This window comes from Aplysia californica, unplaced genomic scaffold (assembly GCF_000002075.1).
Source record: "Aplysia californica isolate F4 #8 unplaced genomic scaffold, AplCal3.0 scaffold00055, whole genome shotgun sequence".
NCBI lineage: Eukaryota > Metazoa > Mollusca > Gastropoda > Aplysiida > Aplysiidae > Aplysia > Aplysia californica.
The window spans coordinates 417,414-440,248 of record NW_004797325.1 but is presented as its reverse complement, the minus strand read 5'-3'; the positions used below and the strand labels follow the sequence as shown (position 1 = coordinate 440,248).

Here is a 22,835-nt window from a genome sequence, read left to right as displayed (position 1 = left end):
CAGTGGATATAGGCCTTTCAAATGTAACTGATAAATTTGGCATACAACTACTTTGAAAATTTAGTTTCTGGTACCTACTCAAAGGGTTAAAAAAATAACGAACATTTGCATGGATTCCAATGAAACTTACTTTCTTCCAAATACACATTGAAATAAAGATTAATCAGGAAGAACAAGTAACTGAATGTGGGATGAGGTGGATCTTCAATAAAAAGAGAAAATAGATGTATGTCAGTAAATGAGCTTACTAAAAGCTAGTGAAGGTTTTACCAAGAGAACCAGCACAATGAAATGAACTACAGTGTTGTTGGTTTTTTAAAAGTTTAATTTAGGTAGCCTTTACAACACTTGCAATACAAATAGGTCATTTTATAGTGTCAAAGATTAGCCAGAAAGTACCATACAAGGAAAAGGAGGAGAGATAAGTTTGATGGTAAAAAAGGAGCAAACCATGCCCAGATCTCCAAACAGCCACCCAAGTGAAGTTTTCCTAGATAGTTTCATATATGACAGACACCATTTATGACATACCTCATTGGTAACCTCGAGTTCAACGATCCGCTTATTTTCTGTTTCTGCAAGTTCCAATTTTTTTTTCAAACTCCGTACCTCTTCCTCAAGCAACAAGCAGTTTTGCTCATTATACCTGTTGGATGAAATACCAATTTTCAGAATGGGTTTCCAAAGGTATTCAATAATAACAACCATGGCAAACTAAAACAAACAACTGAAAAAAACATATCGCAGTAAGCTTCTCAAAGCGATATATTTCTTGGTAAGCCTTAGGTCTTTTCGAACATTTTGTAAAAGTAATTGGCTATAGACTCATAAAATACAAATGGAAAATACTTTGGAAAGTTAATTTTATATATATGTAAAGCATCATGGTAAAATCGGGCCCTCGTCAAAATGATGAAATCGAAGAAATCTGCATTCTTCCACCGGTTCGGCAATTTTTATAGAATTTTTGTTCTTTGGCTCAACACATTTTGTATTTTATGTCCATTTACAAACACATTTCTATGTAGATTTGGCTGAAAAAAAATATTGAGTAAAGGCACCAAAAAAAAAGAGTTAATCTTCAGTTTCCAAGCACTCTTCAACTTTGGAAGACACCATACCTCGGTGACTATTTTTTTGCTAATCCTACCTATGAAACTGGACGATCTCCACCTCTTTCAATTGCAAATATCTTGACTTTTGTTCAAGATCAATGGTATTTTTTTCATCAAAAGCAAGACAAATGAGCAAGCTTTAAGATGATACCAAAAACTTTACATGCCCCAAAATCAACCACATCATGACATAAGCAGAACTTTATTTTATTTTCTAAACTGGCTCTGTGGAATCTACAACATCGTCTTTCTGAACAATGACATAAAATGCTGAAGAGCTGAATGTTTATTGTGCACATTAAAGAAAAGCAGGTTTGCCCAGATATTTCTAAATAAATTCTTAACCAAAATTGCAGCAACTTTTATCAACATAAATTATTAAGAAAAGAACCTTTGACAGCATTATCAGGTCGCCTGAAAAGCTAAAACAAATCCAATTGGAGTGGATGCTTCAAAAAAGAGAAACCGGTGGTATGGTCAAATACCCTTGAAATCTAGAAAGGCATCATAGAAGAAAAACATTTCTAAGAAAAGGTACCTTAGCTGCTCGTTGTCCAATCGCAACTTCTCTAAGTCACTTTTCATTTTGGGTACAAGATCTAGGTCTTCCTTCAGAGCTTTTGTAACCACAAGATTGTCAGCATGCTCTGCCAACTGGCTTTCTAGGGCCTTGAGGGGGGAAATAAATAACCTTGACAATAAAATGTGTCATGCATTTTATTGAGTTACATTATCTAGTAGTACATGACAAAGTCCAGAAGACGGGTCTTCAACAACACAAGAAAATATCAGTTACCACTTAAAATGAATATAAACAAAAGGTAAAAAAAGAACAATACTCTTTTTTCCATCCTGATCTTTCCCTATTAAATTATTAAATGTCATTAATATTCATCTCTTTACAATCAGTGATTGTTCCAAGAGTTATAATGAGCAAAATGAACCCACTGAATCATGTTCCATTTCAAGTTTCTCCAATTTAACCATTAAAAAATGAATAGAAAATCATAATCACCTCCAAGAACAAGCGAATTCATAAGGGGTACAAGCTTTTAAATTTTAAAACATAAGCAAGAGCAGAAGAATTACAGTAGATATAGCCATTAAAAGTGCACATTGCACTTCAAAAAACGAAACAAGCTATTAATTTTCACTGCTATTGTGGAACAAAAGTCACATTGCGACATACCTTTACTTTTTCCTGGGCAGCTTTCAGCTGTTTCTTCAAATCATCCACCTCTGAGAGATGCACAGTGTTGCTTGTATCACGTCTTTCTCTTAAGGAAAGCTGAGCTTGTGCCTCACCATACATACTCTGAAGTTTGATGATTTCTTTCTTTTGCTGAATAATTTGGTCATGGAGGTTTGACTCAGCCTCGTGCCATTTTTGTTTTTGCTAAAATCAGGCAAAGAAAAAAAAACAAGTTCATATAATTTTCACAAGCAGGCAAAACTGATTAAAACAAAATTAATTTGTCATGAGATAAAATGTAGAGTGACCCCTCAAAAGAAAAATCCCCATATTTCCTACTCTCCTCCTTTTAATGTTGGTGATTAGTATGATTCAAAGATCTTTTAATGTTGGTGACTCGTATGATTCTGAGATCTACAATCAAGGTCCACCAATCTGCTGTGACATATGAAGCTCACATAAATTTCATGTTACTAATGCTGTTGTCCATTGTCTATATATGTTAAAGTAACTTAAAGTCTTCAAAGAAATTTGAGATCTCTTTTTCCAAATCTTTTTCACTCCATTCCTCCTATCAAAATGCAATGACAGTGAGGCAGCCTCAAAACACAAAACGAATTATTATGTAGCCACGACTTAAAATCAAATTAAACATAATAGTAATGTAGCTAGAAGGGCTTTCATTTTATCGGCTCCTTGTACTGACATTTAAAAAAAATTTTTTTTTAATCATTGCGTAGAGTTGATGCACCAGTTTGTACAATCTCATTTTGATAGTGCTAGAAACTAAAAATATAGTCTAACAGGCACACAGCAAACAGATTTTCAGATGCCGAATTTTTTATTACACATGTATATTCTTTGTATTTAAAACTTCATTGCAAAATTCGTACATACAGAAAAGATTTCCACATCACATCGATTTCGCTACATGCATGTTGGACTGAAAAAATCCTCTACACGAAAGGCTTTCTCTTACCGCCTGAGCTTTATCCTCTGCACTTCTTTTCTCTTTCTGAGCAGCAGAAATCTTCTTATCCATTTCCCATTTCTGACTTGACAGGTCTTTCTCCAGGCTGTTAAGCGTCTCTCTGGCGTTTCTCTCTTTTTCCATGACATACTGCAGTTTCGAGTGAAGCTCACTCACTTTATTAGCATCTCTCTGATTGTTACAGATGACAAATGAAAGTGATCCAGTTATTACACTTCAATTCAATCTGCAAGCAAAGCTTTCAAGCCTAACAAAAATCATATAGTGTACAGTTAGTACAATGCTACATCACGCCACACAATACCACAACCAAACACCGCTGTTCATATGTATTTTCCAATGCCTCTAATGACTCAGTTGTACAATACAGAAACCAAAAGCATTTTTTTAAAAGAACGAGTAGAAAAATAATAAGAGTTTTCTATTTAATTAATGATTGTGTATAGCCAACAATACATCTCACTCAAATCCTCTTTATTCCTTTTCTGCTTTACTCCTTCTCTTTTTGGATCAAGTTGATTTTGTTTCCTGGTTGAAATCTTGTTTAAGGAGAATACTTTTTTTTTCACATGTAAATCCTGAATTTTTATCTATGAACATTGCAACTAACCTCTTTTTCAGCTCTGAACTTCGCAATTTCCTTTTCGTGATCAATCTGAGATTGACGTGAAACAGTTTCAGAGGAAGAGAGACGATCTTGCAGCTGAGTGATTGAGGTTTTCAAGGTAATGATCTCTGCTTCCATCAAACTCGCTTCTTTTCTTGCTACAGCAAAATCTATGGAAAAGGGCAAACAACCCAATTTAAAAATCAATTTTACCATGCTGAATCAAACAAAATAAATACAAAAATATACACTTACATTGATAATGTAGCAAGCCCAAAGTTGTTGTTTTTCTTCAGTTTTAGTAAAAAATGTACAGCGCTAGCAATACAAAAATATGTCATATAAGTGCCGAAAATAGAGCAGTTGCCAGAGAGTAACATAAAATAATAAAAATAGATAGCATTCGTATTGTGTAAATCCCCTCTCAACAGCAAGCTCTATGCTCTTCCCAATCTATACAATTACCCCACCAGATCTGAGAGCATTCTGAAACAACCTCAACTTCCTGGGAAGTATAAAGTGCAAGTTGCCATACAGGGGCTAAAACACTAACATACTAACAAGATCTTTCACTGTCTATAGCTGGGTACCTATTCCCACCTGGGTGAAGGGAGGAAAATTCGTGTAAAGTGCCTTTCCCAAGGACATAACGTCAGGCCCGCGGCTCAAACCCCCGAACCCGCAACCTCACGATTACAAGTCCGGTGGCCTAACCACTAGGCCACCGACACCACATAAAAAGAAAAGAAGGAGGACCACAGATATTAAGTACCTGGCCAAATAATACACTGAACTGAAATGACAACAGATAGTAAAATGACTTCCAGTCCAGACATATATATGGAGTAGCTTTTTGAAAAAAAAAAGACAAATGTAAAGTCATGGAGAAATCAGGGGCTCATCAAAATAATGAAATAAAAGAAACCGGTACATGTTCTTGGGTCCACATGTTCTTGAGTCCATGTAAACAGGATAACACATTTCACCAGGAACAGATCAAAATAATACAGTAGTTGCAGCTAAGATCCTTGTTTGCTTTAAAGTCCCCTTTTCTTCTTAAACAGAACTTTCACTTTATTACAAAAAAATGAATGGACAAAGCATATTGATCAATAGCTAGAACAGGAAAATCACTAAGAAAACTATCTGAAAGATAGCAGAGTAATATCAAACAGATAAAAGACAGAATAAGAATGTCAAGAGTATAGAAAAACAGCAAATGATTATATACACATAAAGAACAAAATTGACAGAAGGCAACATCTAGCAACAGGAAAATAGTCCTGTGGAGCAAGGGAAATGGTATCCACATAAGTTTGAAATGAACTTGACATTAATCGGCATCTTCAGTAATAAACTTTCACAGTTAATAGTAATAATATTACTTCTAGGAATACAAAGCCACTTATAATATAATAATATTAACCAACACAGTAACATTATGAGATAAAAATTACCTTTCGGTTTACTGCCGAAGAGTGGACCTTTAGTTGTCATTTCAGAAGCTTTTCTCACTTTGGCAGGGGTTTCATCAAAATCACGGAGAAGATTATGGCGCGTTTTGCTGAAATTAAATGTGTCGTCTTCGTCGTGTGAGGCAGCAAATTTCCTCTTCATCTTCACCAATTCTGTGTTATCCTCAAAAGAATCCATTTTCAATTCACAATGTGCCAATCCTGAAATGAAAGGTAAAAAGTAGTATGCAATTATCGTAACTAATTGTTGTCAAGATAAATTTGCTCTCTGTAAACACACAACAGCCAACATATTACATTCTTATATTTACACCTGGCCGAAGATGTCCTGAAATCACTTTTTGTAGTTCAGTGAAAGGAATTGTTGTAAAATTAAGAAAACAATAGAAAAGATTGAGGCATCAGTCAATGATGTCAGCCAAATAAAAAGTTACTGACAGCATCCCTGATTATGATATAATTTAGCTCTGTTCTGGGCAGGAGTTATGGTCATTGGTCTCATTCATATTGAATCAAAACTTGGTCAATCACAGACTGAATTTAGAAGAGGAGGGACTGCTCCCCTAAAACCCCACAGAGTTTTGTGAAATATTAGGCTACCACCTACGTACAACAAAGGTCTATTGCAATATTTTACAAGTAATATAGTTCAAAATTGATTCACATGAAAACAGCAAATCTAATCTAAAAACTAATACGTAAATTTGCACTGGAATTAATTCTGGGCCATATTTATGCACACAGATAGCCTTATTTCAGCACTCGCTTTCTCATGGGTCCCATATAGACTATGGGCTACTGGAACCCCCCCCCCCCCCCCCCCCTGGGGATTTTTGCTCACTATGATTTTCTGAAAGAGCACACTCAGGACTAATATTTCTGCAGCCGAAGTGAATGTTCGTCAGTCTGCTTATGTTTGTGACCTACTTCTAGAACCACCTGTGTTGGTTCTATACTAAGGCGTACATCTTGTTCGAAACACATAAAGTTGGTAGCTCTAGATGTTCCTTCAATGAAATTTGAACAATCTGACCCACTTAGCTCGAAAGGATAACCAGGAAACAAGACTTCCACTTTTCAGTTTTAAATACATCTTTCAAAGGCACTTGATTTTCATAAAATGACATTACCTGATCAAAATAATTCTATTCGATGATTTTTTTGTTTTTGTTAAGTGTTTCACGGTGCTCAAAACTGATACGGTCAGATCAGTGCGCAATACACATTAAACATTTTCAGTTTGGCAGGAGGAATTAATTTTGAATTTTGCCCAGGTGGCGTCCGATTGATTTTGGACCACCAAGGGATCTTTAATGTGCGCAACTTGCACTCCGAGAATTTTCATCCTTATCTGAGAAGGCTATGTGTTTGACCTTCCTTAAGATCAGGGGTGTGGCTAAAAGACAGCAGTAAGAAGGTGCCAAGGAGTAACAGTAGACAGGCTGCAGAAAGAACCAGAAGCCCAGAGGCAGGGGCAAAGGGTGAGGGGGGTGGAGAAGAAAGTGGAGACAAAAGCAGACAACAGTACATGGTTAGAGAGCAGGAAAAGAGGTCAAAGGAGACAAATTTAGAGAAGAAAATTTTCCGCTGCTGTCAGCTTTCAAACCCAGGACCTATTGAAAGAGAGGCGAACACCAGAACCCCTATACCGCAAGAGCCCCCTTTGATGGTTTTGAAAACCATTGTGCAGCAAGTAAGAAAAAATTTGAGAGCAAAACATATTTAATTGACCTATATTTTTTCCTTTAGAACACCAGATTGTTTGTAACATTAACAACAATAATACTAATACTGTACTGTATAGCATCTACAATGTTGGGCATAACCACTCACTCGTACTGACTTGTCAACTTATGAGAGGGGGTTATTTATCTAAGCATTCATAACATTTATTTATAGAAAGCTTGAGTATGCTATAAAAGATAGGGCATCATTTCCATTACTGATTAACACACCCCCACGGTATTCATCAATTCATAGCAAAAACACACATGTCACACATTCTGACAGCTGAGTAGCCCTACCCTAGAAGCCCTCCTGACGCTGCGTGGGGAACGCTAGCTGTAAGAAATTGGTCTTATCAGTAGACAAAGGTCGCACCTCTGGGAAGGGCGCTGATTAAGAGCAAAGACTAGACAAGACTAGGCCTAGGCTACTACTAAACTACTATAAATTATTACTGAGCCTTTGCCAAAAGGTGGGAGACCCAGGTGTGACGAATGAGGTTCAATATCAACTTTATGAAACAACTCTTTAAATATCTATTTTATATAGCCTAATGATTGCTCTTACAGGTTCAGTAACTATCAAAGCTGCATATACAACGCTTTTCTAGTTTTGCTGGCGTAAGTGATGATAATACTAATAGTGAAAAGTATGTTCATAACAACGATGACATAAATACATGAATAAAAAATGCACTTTTCTCAACCAGGTTGCAGTTTTATTTTGAAATATAGCAAACAACGTTTAAAAACACATATAGGAATAACAAAACATAAAAAGCCATACTTAATATAGATCAAATGACATTTTAATGTCATAATGGTTATGAACGAACAACATGCTACAATAAGTCATCCAATAAGTTATGTTTCTTAGACAAGGAATGTGTTTAAGAATAAAAATAACAAAAAAATAATATGGTCTGAACGTGAGCAAATGATTATATGAAGGCCATTAAACAACTATTTTTTTAAAAAAAACTAGTCATAGAGTATGTTGTGATACATAACAGGTTTGTTCATAACCATTATATATGACAAACTCCAGTTTGGACCCTAAATTTGGCATAACTAGTCTGTTATTTACATAATTGCTTTTCATAAATGAAAGATTCCTCATAAATATGAATATGTACATAAATTGAAAGCTTATTTACCTTTGAAAATCTCTGAAAAAATAATTGATGGTCCATTCATAACGGATGAAAACAAACTGAACCAAAACAATTAACACTCATCTGTCTTTTATATAAAATGATTGTCAATAACCCTATCCGTACGTCGTGTTTTACTATCGTATCCATACGACGTGGGGAACTCTGTGTTACCACTTTCAGAGAGGAAATTTACTTGTTTATCCGATCCGTACCTTTTGCATAGCAGTCTGTCAAAATCAAAATGATTTTTTGAGAAATACTGAAAGTTTCAAAGAGATCTTCGTGCTAGAAGTATTTTAAAATGTGAAGAATACAACCTCGGGGGTACAAAATGACCCCAGGGCGTACGGATAGGGTTAAGAGACTTTCCTCATAATATATAAGCATGTATATTTCCTAGCTAATTCACATTCACAAGCCCTTAATATATATTTTTAATAATGGCATCTACATAGTACATAGATGTACATGCTATTTTTGGCTATACAAAACCGACTAAAGTAATGTTAACATCAGTCGAGACAGAAATAAGACTAAAGGCACACATATACACATGATATGGAAAAAAAGAATACATTTAAACAAAAATATATGACAACATTTAAAATGACATTTTGACCGTGTATGTGTACAACTGATTCCTTTGAGTCCTACTGCCCCCATCCATTTTAAGCTCAGTTTCCCCAACATAGCAAGTCTGTCCTCCCATGACAAGTGTTCTTGACCCCAGCGAAGTTTCCCAACATGCCACTTCATGAAGCTGAGTTGAACCCAGTCTCCATCAAGGGCAACAATCTGGGCTACATAATTTTTCCCATTCCACATGACAAGGTGGAAAGCACCAACTTTCAGCTTCTCAGTCTCAGCCTCCCCCTCAACTTGTCACGGGAGTCAGTGTTGCCTTGATAAGTTTCAACATCTGCTCCAGTTTTTACATACTCCCATTCCCTGGCCCCCGCCAGGAAATCGTGGTCTTGCGGCCGCATTTTTCGTCGAGTTCTGCAATAAACCGGCAATTTTTTGCAATTTTCGCAATTTCTTGCAATTTTAGGCAAAAAATACATCAACATTTTAATTTTAACAGAATTTTTAATACGAAATGGTGCGAGTAAAGAACCGATAGGTCTACGTATGGTTTCGGCCCAGCTCTAACCTACTGGGCGTACTCTAAAAGCTATAACCGGAACTTCAGGCCGGAATACATTATACAACACAAACTGAGACCAAAGATACTATCTATAGATCTAATGTGTGTAAGCGTGCGCGTGTGCTAGAAAGTAGGTGTGTGCGTGTGTGTAATGTGCATGTGTGTGCGCGTGTAAGGTGTACGTGAGTGTGTGTGTGTGTGTGTGTGTGTGTGTGTGTGTGTGTGTGCACGCGTGTGTGTGTGTGTGCGCGCGCATGTGAATATTGTTCGTAATCGTACATGGTGCATGTGTCTACACACACAGCGGTAATCGGGCACCTAGTCTCAATATCTACGTACACAGTAACCGGATTGAAAATAAATCAATAATTTGTCCTGTGCTGTCACTTGTTGTAAAAAAAAAAGAAAGTCATACATGTACAAGTACAAGCGTCTTGTCGGGCTCGCCATCGTGACCGGTCAGTGAACCTGTGCTTTCGCATCACATTATGAGTACCGGTTGGGGCCACCAAAGGTCATTCAAAGTTTGTGCGCTGCGAAGTATAGGGCTCCGGAATTGGGGGATTATTGATTTATTTTTTTTAAGTACCAGTCGGGAGAGGGCTAGGGTTGAAGGCAACACCGGATGACAAAAACTGAACTTGGAGTTCTGAACTGCCCGGTTACCGTGTACGTGCCACCGGTTGCCGGTTACTGTGTACGTAGACACTGAGGTTAGGTGCCCGGTTACTGTGTACGTAGACACTCCGTTATGTAAAATGCCTTAGGCTGCGTTCACACGTGAGTGGGCGCTATAGAAATGATCTGTATTATTATTACTATTGTTCACAAATTGAAAAAAAATGTTCTGTATTTTACGATTTGACTTAATGGTAAAACAATACCATACTGGTTTTAAAAAAGAAAATATCTGAAGTAGATCCAAACACAGATTACTGGTGTATCGAAGGTTTCAAGAGAAAAATAGAACAGGATCTGAATTGATTTGAGCATAAGCTAATTTTGCATTTCGAGGTTGTTTTGAAAATCTCCCATCAAATTTTTTGTTTTTATAGACTAAACCTCATACTACACTTTTAGATCTTTGCAAGAACCAAGTACCCGGTATGTGCTAAATTTGGTCAAATTTTATGCCTTCATTCAAAAGTTATTACGAAAACCGAGGGTTCCGTTATTTTGTGTCACGCAGTATTATATTATATTTGGTCGATAACTTTATTGTTAACGTACTCGAGTGCTGTTACTAGTAAATCTTGTAATAAAATTTGAATTATGGGTCATGATTTTTTAAAAGGCCGTTCTGCTTTTATGCTACCGGTACTCAAATTGTCATGTTTTTTAAACTAAAAATATTAAACCATTTTTTGCAATTTTTAGGCAGTTTACCTTGCAATTTTTTGCAATTTTTCTATTTCAAAAATGCAATTTTCCGCGGGGTCAGCATTCTCCAACCCATGCCCCATTTACACAATCCCCACAATCATGAATACAGTTTGTACAAAAATATGCGAACTTCCGGGTTGCAAGAACATCGCAACCCCTGACAACATTTCTAACTCGATGTATCAATCTTGTTTGAGGAATGCTCTTCAGACTGATGAATCCATAAGAAAAAAGGTTTGGGACTTGTGAACATTGCCACAGCTCCCGAGATCTTTAACAGTGTATTGTGAAGAGCGTTCCTCAAACATCAATTTTGCATTAAAAATTATCATATTTGGATTGCTAGCAATCAAATTTGTGGCAACACTGTTTACAGCGCCGCCAAGAGAATCACACTCGCTCTTCCCATGGCGGGCACCAAAGAACACTTTCTCCACCTGGATTTCTGTGTGGCTCAAGTAAAAAAAACATACTTTTTGACATATAGTGAGTTGCATCTGATATACCGGTAACAAAGATAGTACAAGACAAGATGGGCCACTCAGCCTAAAAAGTGTCCGCAGGAAGTATGCTCTTTGCTTCAGATGGCGCTGCAGTCTGTTTTGAAGCTCTCTTTCGTTTTTCCAGAAGAAGAATAGGAATAGCACCTCCTTGCGTGCGCAGATCGACTGCTGTTCATCAGCAGTTCGAGTACGTTCAGTGCGGAGTTTTAGGGTTTTTTTTATTTTATTGACCTCTCGCCTTTCATTGTAAAGTCAAATTAAACAAAGAAAACCATCACCCTTTCCTCCGGAAGAGTTTTTTTGTCAGCGTAACCATTTTACAAAAGCCTTCTTCCGAAATTTATCCCAAAACTTGCTAGTTTCACTTTGATTTTTTAAAACTCAAGTAGGGTAACTCTGTTCGCAAAGAGTGCGCTTTTGTGAAGAGGGCGCCACCAAATTTTAAGGACACTTTTTTAATTGGCTCAAAGAGAGAAGTGGCCCATCTTATTATTTACTATCATTGCCGGTAATAAACATTTTTTAAATCCGTGACAGAGGAAGCAGATGTTTGGCCTTCAAAAAAAAGGTGTTGACAGCGTGAGCATCGTGCTTTGTGTCATCTGTGAGACACAACAAACTGGGCACACAGGTTGGCTGCATTTCGTGCACCTCACAAATGACACCACAGGGTGAACAGTCACCTGTTGATAAGACCAATATGCACTCTGGGCTTCATCCTGGGCTTTGCAATAGTAGCTCTCTGCAAAGTCCAGAACAAACAAACTTGTATCTACTGGAAGATTTTTTTAAAAATCCATGTAGGCCTACTGCTTTCTCTGCCACCGATCAGTAAATCTATGTAAAGCCACAGATTCCAGGCGAACAAACAACAAATCAATATAAGACTTTTAACATCAAATCAAAAACATTTACAGTAGTCTCCGCCTAAGATCCCACCGCTTACAATCCCGGTTCGCTTAAGATCCCGTTGTTTTAGGAAAACAGAATTTTTACTATACAGAAGTCACCCCTAAGATCCCGCTCTGAGGGTCTACATTCGGCTAAGATCCCGCATTTCAGATAATAATTTGGGAAACAAAAACCCAGCCGGGCACAGTCGATCAACCAAGAGTGAAAAGTTGAGATCAATAAACTGTCCGTTGCGTAAAAAATCAGCCACTATCATGAATGTGATCACATACACGTGTAAAAACTTGATGAAGCGATACAATGTTTGCCCCAGACGGGATCACACCGGGGTGTGAACTGACCGACTCATTTGTTTTCCCCACACATCGCACTCACACCTGAGCTATCCCCCTAAACTTGCATCACTCGCTGGGTGGGTAGGACCTACACGTTCGCTCCAGGCGGGATCACATCGAACCGTGAACTCTTCCCTGACCATTGCAGCAGTTGTCTCTGCTCCCGAATTTTCGACAGACTGAATTTTAATTGATGTGTTCACAACGTAATGGTGTGTAACGACAAAGGCAGGGTTTTTTTATAGGGGGGGGAGACTCGGTCAGAGATGGAAAGCTATACATTTTCGACAGGTAAAGGGGAGGGGCAACTGGATAAGCGTAAATCTTGAGACTCATGATACGATAATAAGTGAAAATAGTACGCCTCATGGCATTATGCACTGTGATAGGCCATCAAGGTTAACCACTCTTTGCTCGTCATATGTCATAAACCCACCAAGGGGGCACGTCAGTTCATTGTGGAGTGGAAGGAGAACATTTTACCGATTGTGAGCCTAAACATGGTTCACCAAAGATTCTTCCCTGGGTTCATCAGTTAAGATCCCGGTTCGCCTAAGATCCCGCATTTCCTTGCTCCCAAGCACCGGGATCTTAGGCGGAGACTACTGTAACAACTTTCATCTAACGCTTCTTGTTATTTTCAGTGCCATTCTCCCACAAAACACATCTCACTTCTTCCATCTGTCGTTCCTTTAAACTTTCACACATCCTCTCCTTAATTTCATCACATCTACACGACACACACTTTCCCCTCACACAATGAATCGTAAGTGGCTCACACACACTGGTCTCACTGATCCATTCTTCCAAATCTCTCTCAACATTCAAATACTTGCTCACAGACTTGCACAAATTCCAAGCATTATAGCAAATATCACAGAAACATTGAAGATACTAAACATTTTTTTATGTGAGTATATTTCTAGGTTTGTGGCTGTAAAAGGTACCAAGAAAAAGCTTTGTCTTCTCCTTCCTGTTCTCTTTGTACCTTTTACAGACAGCTGTTAGGGAGTCTGTGAGAAGCTTTTTCTGCTCCCCAGACTTTGAAACTGTTTTTTTTACCTGGCATGTCATAGGCAACTGAGTCCATGTGTTTCTTTTTTTGTTTTAGTAGAGGTTTTACTGCCCTTGCAACCGCACAAGGTCATATGAGCGCCAAGCGAAGTGTTTGTGGACCAGTCCTTTAAGTTTACTTTCTTTGGAATAGAGGCCACAGCGTTTAAGACTCTTTTTTTAAACGTTTAATTTCAATCCCGATGCCACCCAGCAAACAGGTCTCTCCTCACACAGAGAGATTCTTTGTCTCTTCTGTGTTTCAGCTGCTAGATATATTGGGTTATGCTCCTTCGAATTTTCACAGAAGTAGGGGAAATGCACCCATTCTGCTCCCTCAGGGCATCTTTTGTCGGACTGTCGGCTGAGGAGATCAAATCTTTATTACATCGGGAAGTCTCGATGATTTCAATTTCTGTTTCACCCGTGAAACGGCAGCCCGCAGAGCACCATGGGACACAAACGGAAATTGATGACCTGAAGGAGCAGGTGTGGCCAATGGGGCAGGTGATGGCTAATCAAAAGGGGCAGCAGGTGGGGCAGGTGATGGCTAATCAAAAAGGGCAGCAGGTGGGGCAGGTGATGGCTAATCAAAAGGGGCAGCAGGTGGGGCAGGTGATGGCTAATCAAAAGGGGCAGCAGGTGGGGCAGGTGACAGTGGAGCAGCACGTGAGGGCCAGTCAGATGGTGGGGCAGGTGACGACCAGTCAGAAGGGGCAGCAGGTAGGGTCTGGCGGGGTGGTGCTGGAGTGGCAGCCAGGTCTTGTGGCTTCTGTCGCTGTTCGTTTAGATGCGCCTTATAATGAAAACATATAAATATAAAGATAAATGTACAAAGGCTTTATAATAATTGTCATCTGTCAAAACAGTGTTGAGTTCTTTGCTTATGTGCAACCAGAAGACCTGAGTTAGGTTCCCATGAGAAGCAGATATAAATATTCTATTTTCTGAGTATCTCATCTCCATTAGTCTGCTGGAAAACATGGTTGAAAGTGCTTAAATCCTAAACCATCTACATTGTGTCAAATGGGTCACATGTAGTCAACACTGTAGTCAACAAATGAAAGTCAAATTGCGACAAAGAGTCATTGGACGAAGCACACCATTATACCCATGTCTATTGCATTTGTCTTAAGATTTCATTCAGCTGAAGCAGCAATGAGCACCTTGCTCTCAAATTTAATTTCTTATCACGTTGCTGCCATTTTGAAACTTGGGTGGAAAGAAATGAAACTACAGTCAAACCCTGATAACACAAACTTCACTGGACCAGGGAATCTCTTTGTCGGGTAAAGCAGATTTGTGTAGCAGAAGTTGAAATACACTGAATGAAAGAGGACAAATGATACACAGTCAAACCTCGTTACATCCCCCCCCCCCCCCCTTCTACGACTCGGTTTTGCTAATGATAAAAAAGGAATGTCTCTAAAAAAATATTTGCACCTTTATACTGCCAAATGTCTTGAGCTGTACAGTCATTACTGTAAATTTACCCAACCATACTGCCAGCAAACACTCAAAATTATCGTTTCTCTCTCTCACATGACTCGACAAACTAGCACTCGCTGCCAATTGGCTCCCTCCCCGCCCATCACACTTCCCTATCCTTGTCTTCCTGCCTATGAAGGCAGTGCAACAAGATTTGACACCTGTATAATGTACGTCAGTGGTCAAAGACTGTGATACTGGCGTCAGCGGTGTCACAGTTAGGCACTTCGCCATGGCATGTAGAGATAATTTTTATCATGCATCTCGGCTCGGGATTTTCTGCCGAGACATCATATCTCTCTCAGCCTGGATTGACCCTCACAGGCAGAGTCGAAGCTCACCCCCTAAATGATCAATGAGACGTAAAAACATTAACATTTTTTTTAATGCTGCATATAAGGACAACAATGAGCAAGGGCAGTGAGATGCAATGATGAGTTTGTGCCTGATTAGGTCAGGAATGAAAAATAACCCTAGAACAGAAATAGTTTTAAAGTCAACTCACCTGTATGTCTTTGCCTCTCATGTTGCAAGGCTTGGTTTCTTTTCTTTGTTTCTTCTGTCAGTCTTGTAGCCCTGTAATCCCGAACCCTGGTAGTCTCAGCATTACGATAAACTACATATTCTTCCTGATTTTTCTTAAAGCCGGCCCTGAATTCCTTCATATACTGCTTTCTCGTCTTTGCACATCTTTTGGTTGGACATTCTGTCAGCACATCTGGTGGTTCCCTCAAATTGATTTTATGGCTAGGCTTTTGTGACTTGGTCTCTGCTGCTTCACTAACTGCCATTGGAGTCGGAGGGTGTGTTGTATCTCTGTAAGAGAAGACAAACTAAGTTACATAATTTTCATTAATGATAACACTGATGTGCAATATTTAAATGTGTTATGAAAAAAATCTATTACCACAACTTGTTCAACACATAATCAACGCCACTTTCAAGTTTGCTGTCCTTTACCGTACACCTCAGCATGACTATGACAAAAACATTCTGTTCACTCCGAGACCCCTTTAAAAATAACTTTGACCTAACATCTTAATTATTTATTTCAGTTTTTGACCTAATTGTGAAAAACAAAACTAAAAAGGTCAGTAATTGTCACTCAAACACGTAGCCAGTGTTCATAACTATTACGAAGATTAAATGATCATTCCTAACGATTATGACATCCTAGTTTCGTTCATAACAATTATGACAAAATCATATATTTTTGCTCCAAGACCAACTTAGAAATAACTTAGGTCTACCATCTGAATTAATTATTTAAATCATTGCGATTTTGGACCTAATTACGAAAAACAAAACTAATAAGTGGTCGTTCATAATTCTTAAGACAAAATCCCAGTTTCGTTCATAACAATTTTGACAAAAACATTCTTTCGCTCAAAGACCTACTTAGAAATAACTGAGATCTAAAATCTGAATTAATTATTCAAGACATTGCAGTTGTGGATCTTATTGTGAAAAACCAAACAAAAAAGAGCATTGATTAACACTTAACACTTTGCAGTCACACAGCCAGCTGAGCCAGCACTACAAAATACCCCATCTGGTCACCTAGTCAGGAGAGCGACTGCAACGGACTTCTCAGGCCCCGCGTAAACTGCGCCAGGTGACCAGAAAGGATAATTTTCACCGGCGCATTATTGCCGCAAAGTTTTAAATGACGATCAAATGATCTTTTATAACTATTATGACAAAATTCCAGTTTCGTTCATAAGAATTATGACAAAAACATATCTCTTTCGCTCCAAGACCCACTTTTAGAAATAACTTTGATCTTACATCTGATTTATTTATAATTTGTTCAAGTCAATTCAGTTCTAGACTTAAACGGGAAAAACAGAATTATTGGGCGGTAATCAACAAACACTAACGCGCAGATCCGCTCTTGTTCATAATTTTTACGACAGTCAAATTATCGTTCATGACTTATAAGATGCTGGCTCTTGTCGTAATGTTAGCTATTTTCACAAGCTCATTGGCATTCGCATCCTCAGATTATTTTTTTTTCTTAAATATTAACATGTGCGCTATGTCCAACTGGTCCTAGTACTGGCTTAAAATTTTTAAAGAATCAAAAACAAGATGTAAATCACAAAATGCATGGTTTCGTTCATAACACAATGTTAAAATCTGACGTCCACAACGTTCCAGTCATCCATTACGACAAGTGAATTCTTACCTCTAATTCCTGTCTCCTTCAAGTCTGCACTATCAGCATCTTCCATGTCTATGCCACAATTAAGAACTCGGTTGTGAAACAGCAGGAAGTCTCGCATGTGATATTTTTGCAGAAATATTGGTTGTTCATTCATAACAGTCGTAACGACATCTCGGGGTCTCGTGATCTGCATCACTTTAAAACAAAATCACACGACGGCGAGAGAAAATGACTTGTCCAGTGAACCAACAAAAAGCCATTGAATTGTTTAAATTTAGGTCATTTCGCTGGTGATGCTGTTAATGCTGGCTTGTCAAGACAAAGAAAAGTCCGATCGGGATATTACGACACGTGTTATGAATGGACAAATAATATATTTTATACAGCAAAAACATCATTGCAGTAGAACAAACCTATAGCGGGACTTTTGGTTCCAGAAGAAAAATTATGAAATCCCGCTAGCCCGATCCCGCTGCAGGCAAGTTCCCACTATAGAAATGCAAAGGGGAATTACCTAAAAAATCTTTAAATCCACATGATTACCTCCCTTCCATATCAATAAAATTAGCGCTTTAGATTAGAATTTCTTTTTTAGACAAGTTTGTCGTTGATCATCTCGACATTTAAGTCGAGTGAGAAGCATTTCCTTTTGTCTTTGTTGGAAGCCATCTTTTCCTCGGTTTTGTTGCTTGTACTGTCTATTGTACCAGTAGGCCTACAGTTGAACTGGTGAAGCGGATGCATGCGTATGCCTCCGACGCTTTATATTTTGCCATCAAACATGACGTCGCCTGATCTAGATTTCTTGGTTTCGGTGTTTAAATTAGCAGGGGGTAGGGTCTACATTCTCTAACTTTAGGCCAAGAGAACGTATACAAGCTGTCTACATTCTCTAATGTTAGGTGCTTCAAAGCATGACAACGGATCCCGGTCCCAGAAGGTTTTTTTTCTTCTCCTGAGCCTAAAACTATTTTTGAAAAATAATTAGACTCACAGACCAAGGAAAGCCACTATTCAACTTTAACCAGGCCTAAACTGGTAAAGGAAAAGTATAGACCTAATCTATTTTGTAGGTAAAAGATCCTTTTGCGGACAAAACCAGAATGTGCATGCTTCATCACTAGACCTACATAAAAAACTACAAAGCAACAAGTTATAGTTATGGAAAAAAAATTGTTGGTCAGTCGAGAAGAGGAGAAGAAGATTTATTTTTTTTAAAAAAAAGCCTTCCAGGACCGGGATTCGTACCAACGCTCATGAAATAATGGCTTGACTTCAAACGCAGGCGCACTGTCCATTCGACCATCAGAACTTCCGACATCCGAGTGTAGATTAAGCCTTATATTTAACCCGCTGCATTTTATTTAGCACTGGCACTAATCGCAACGCAGAGTTTTATTTAACATTGGCGCTAATGCAACGCGGCGTTGCAAATAGGTACTTCCCGGAGAGAAAGCTCTATGGCAGTCTCTTATATTTGAAGCGGACTGCACAGTTTGTGTGCGACATCGAACTGACTGTCTAGCTGCTGTCATCGAGAACAAGGAAGAAGAAGAAGAGTCTGAAGGGACACAAATCAGAGATGTCTTTTCGCATTTTAGTATGAGCTACACAAAGAGTAGCTGGAGCAATGCAGCTGCTCAACAAGCTGCTTGACTAGCCTATTTCCTTGCCATTTTCATCCTGTTTTATTTAGAAGAAAACATGTTTTTCAATGAGTTGGGTTTGATTTCAAAACACACACCTCATGCAAACACCCCCACCTTTTGACAAAATCTCTAGATCTAGAAATCTAGATCTATAATCTATTTTCTTTTTTTTTCCTTTTATTTGCCAATGACAATGCGGTAAAATTGAAGATTAGTAGACCACCTGCCTGAACTAGGCCTAGCAAGATCTAATCTATCTAGATTATCTAGATCTAGATCTATTATTTTTGTGACACTAGCATGGACATGCGACTAAACTTAGAACGACGAAAACTATTTTTAGGTAAGGCGGTCATCCTGTGTGACGTCAGACCCGGATACCCTCTGATCACGTGACTACATGATCTAAACATAGCCAACCGCATTGCACCACGGACCGTGTATACACCTAACTTGGCACGACGTTTGGTGCGATGTTTTTCCAGGAGACGTACCAGCAGAGATGCCAACCACAGAAAACCGAAATGAGTATTGGGAAATATGAAAATGTGTATTTTCAGGGGAAAATGTGTATTCCCCACGACCGACCGACCAACCGACCAGTAATAGTAAAATGATCAGGGTGTCCAGCAATATTTCCTTTTAAAAAAATTACTAGCTCACCAGCTTGAAAAAGGGAGCAAACACGCGTACAATATACATGTATCCAGTCAATAACATGTCAGTGTTCAATGTCGTACTGGGGTCTTGGTTGACTTAAGTATTTCAGTCTATTATATAATATTCCCCTCTCATTATCATAAAAAATAAATCCTGCTTTGAGAGTTCGGAAGGGCCTAGAACAAGAATTTCGACTATCAAGAACCAGTCTAGGAATCATGATTCATATTATGAACTGACAGACTCAAATTATTGCTAAAACTCAGAGAAAAGCGATAACTTGAAAGGCTCAAGTAGACCCGTGCACTGTGAGAGTTGTAACAACTGTGGTAGGGCAAGATGCAGTGACACTGAAAATCTGCCAGTCTTGAACAGAAAGCTACAACATACACCGTAGGTATAATTTATTTTCACCCATCCAATGAAACGCGAACACTTTATTTCAATAACACAGACTTGCAAAGTATGAGGAGTCCCGATTCCGCACACACGCACGCTTTGCAGAAAGCTCTAATCAAAATTCTGAAAGTTGCTTCCAAGTTTTTGTCCTCTGGTGTTGCCTTAACACCCCCCACCCCCCGATAGTATCTTCTTAAACCCCCAAAAAATCAATAATCTCCTCTCCTATTCCGTAGTCATATACTTGGCAACGCCGTTACTCCCACCAAAGACGGTCTTTGCTCACACGATGCCGCATTTATTTGTGATGCAAATGCGCGCAGGTTCAGTGACCGGTCACGATGGCGAACCAGACAATCTAAAAATCGGACGATGCTTGTATTTTCTTTTCTTTTTTTTTCCACAAGCTACAGCACAGAGACGAGTCCGAGTATTATAATTTTATTTGCACGGCGACATTGCGTTTATACTGCACAACCTGCATGCCACAAACGTTGCGTTAGCCTATCAGACAACTGCTGGCAAACTTCTCGGTAGTAACTATTAAAGCGAAAGTAGCTCTTGATTTTTCCCGATTGAGCCTCCGTATCATGCGCTTCCACCTGCCGCCATAGCTGTCTATTCGCGTGAAAGTGAAACATACTCTCCGGACGAGGAAAAGCTGAACGAATATAATATCACGATCGCGACCGGCACAAATGAACTTACTGACCACATCGGACTTGGTTTTCAAATATTCCAGTTCTGCGATACTGATACTATTTTGACAAAAGAGGGACTTGAGATAATTAGATTTACTCGCCCAAACTGAATCTCGTACTTTTCGCATTCCAGGATGCGTATTTTTTCATGAAAAGTCGTATTCGCCTATTTTCGGCAAAAAATCGTACTAAAATACGTAAAATCGTACTGGTTGGCATCTCTGCATACCGGTTATGGGATATGATGCAGTGCTTCCATGATGCTGCTGCTTATCTCTTCTTCACATTGTTTATCGGGCTCGGGAGGGGGGGATCTCCGGGCGTATTTACGGCAATTTTAGCACGCTTTATTGTCTTTGTGTTTTCTTACCGGATTAACTGAAATTGAAACACGGTTTTCGCCATGAACGCCATGGGAGTGTGTTAATCGATGATGAAAATAATGCTCTATCTTTCATAGGTTTCTATTTATAAAGAGTTACAAACACATGAATTATAACCCCCTCTCACAAGCTGATAAGACATTACGAGTTACGCCCATTCGAATTTACCTTTCTAGACACTCTTGTTGTTATGAATGACCTGAGATTCGAAAGTAGGGGATAATATAGGTCAATTCCCGAAAGTTTTGCACTCAAATTGTTCTTTGTACCTGCACAATGGTATTCAAAAATATCAAACAAGCTTATTTTTTATCAGGTAGTATCATTTCATACAAAATCAAGCTCATTTGAAAGATTTTGTATAGAGAAAAATGAAAGTCTTGTTTCCTGACTAGATCCTTTCGAGCTCCTCCATGTCTAAGTGGGTCAATTTCTTCTATAATTTCATTGGACGAACATCTAGAGCTAGATACCAACTTGGCATGTTTTGAATGAGACGTATGCCTCGATTACAAACCCATCGCAGGCAGTTCTAGAAGAAGGCCACAAAAGCACGCAAACTCAAGCAGACTGACGCACACACACTTGACCTGCGTGAATGGGGATCCGACTCAGGACCCGAATTTGACTTAAGATGATGCGCGGTGCGCGTGCGCTGAGCCAGGGGTTTGACTGACTCAGGACCAGAACGTAGGCGAGGTGCCGAAATAGGCTTATCGGGCGACATAAACCCGGCCCACGCAGGACGAGGGTTAAAAAAAACAAAAAAACTGTCATGGTCAGGAGGAGGAGAAGAGAAAAAAAACTGTCCGGAACCAGGAAGGAACCGCTCATAAAATAATTGCATGACTTCAAACGCAGACGCGCTGTCTATTCAGCCATCAGAACTTCCGACAGCGAGAGGTAGAAAAGCTTGATATAAGACACGTTCCATCTTTGGTGCCATGCGATTGGCAATACTTAGATGTAGTCACGTGATCGGAGGGGTATCCTGGTCTGACGTCAAATAAAATGGGCGCCTTACCTAAAAATAGTTTAGCAATGCCAATCGCCCGCTGCGCCTTGGGCCGGAAATCAGGGTTATTTTTGGGCCGCTCAGAATCAGAAGTGACTCTCTTCTAAGTATAGTTAAGGAAAGTTAGTCAAAGGAAAGGTTAAACTAACGACATGCCAGCAATTAGGATTGATATTTACTTGAAAATCAATTATTTTCAAGGGTTTTAGTGGCCATATATGTGTTCTACAGCAAAAATTATGGCAGTTTAGCCCTTAAATCAATGCATCTGTGTGAAAATCAAATCATTGCGAAATGCAGGGGGGCATGCCCCCCTGAAACCCCCCGGATTCTTTTTAGGTTAGGGGGCCCCCCCATGTTGTTAAAATTTTTAAGTCATATGTCATATGTATTATTATTTTCAAACATCAATAACTCAATAACTATTGATTTGCGGCAAAAATGAAGGCCATATATATTCGTGTTCAGCATGCAAAATACTACTAGCTAGAAAAAAGGATGAAACGTGAACATGAGACGGGTGCATAATTTGGTTAAAAAATACCAAAAAATACCAATAACTTTTTCATTTATCAATGGATTTTTAAAATTTAAAAACCATGAGTTCTTGGAATTTACTCTATTTCATTTTTAAAGTTAAAGCCTATTTTTAAGCAATTTGGATGAAAATTTAATTTTTCATTGGCATTGGTAAAGGCCACCTCTATTCTCACCCGGGGTGAGAATAGTGCAGGCGAGTCTTTTGGCTATTCTCACCCGGTGCGCGTTCACCGTTATAG

General features: G+C 38.8%; 1 protein-coding gene across 2 annotated transcripts in view; it reads right to left on the bottom strand.

Annotated features, from left to right (window-relative positions):
- The window catches only part of LOC101859552 (mitotic spindle assembly checkpoint protein MAD1), a 37,849-nt gene that overhangs the window by 13,569 nt on the left and 1,445 nt on the right, over positions 1 to 22,835 (bottom strand). For both annotated transcript variants that reach the window (XM_005092915.3, XM_005092913.3), the window contains exons 2-7: positions 5,363 to 5,581; positions 3,909 to 4,075; positions 3,287 to 3,469; positions 2,305 to 2,511; positions 1,654 to 1,784; positions 532 to 646 (exon numbers count right to left, since the gene is read on the bottom strand). In XM_005092915.3, the coding sequence (XP_005092972.1) occupies positions 532 to 646; positions 1,654 to 1,784; positions 2,305 to 2,511; positions 3,287 to 3,469; positions 3,909 to 4,075; positions 5,363 to 5,558 (999 nt within the window). In that variant the 5' untranslated portion in view covers positions 5,559 to 5,581. The remainder of the gene's footprint in view (positions 1 to 531; positions 647 to 1,653; positions 1,785 to 2,304; positions 2,512 to 3,286; positions 3,470 to 3,908; positions 4,076 to 5,362; positions 5,582 to 22,835) is intronic.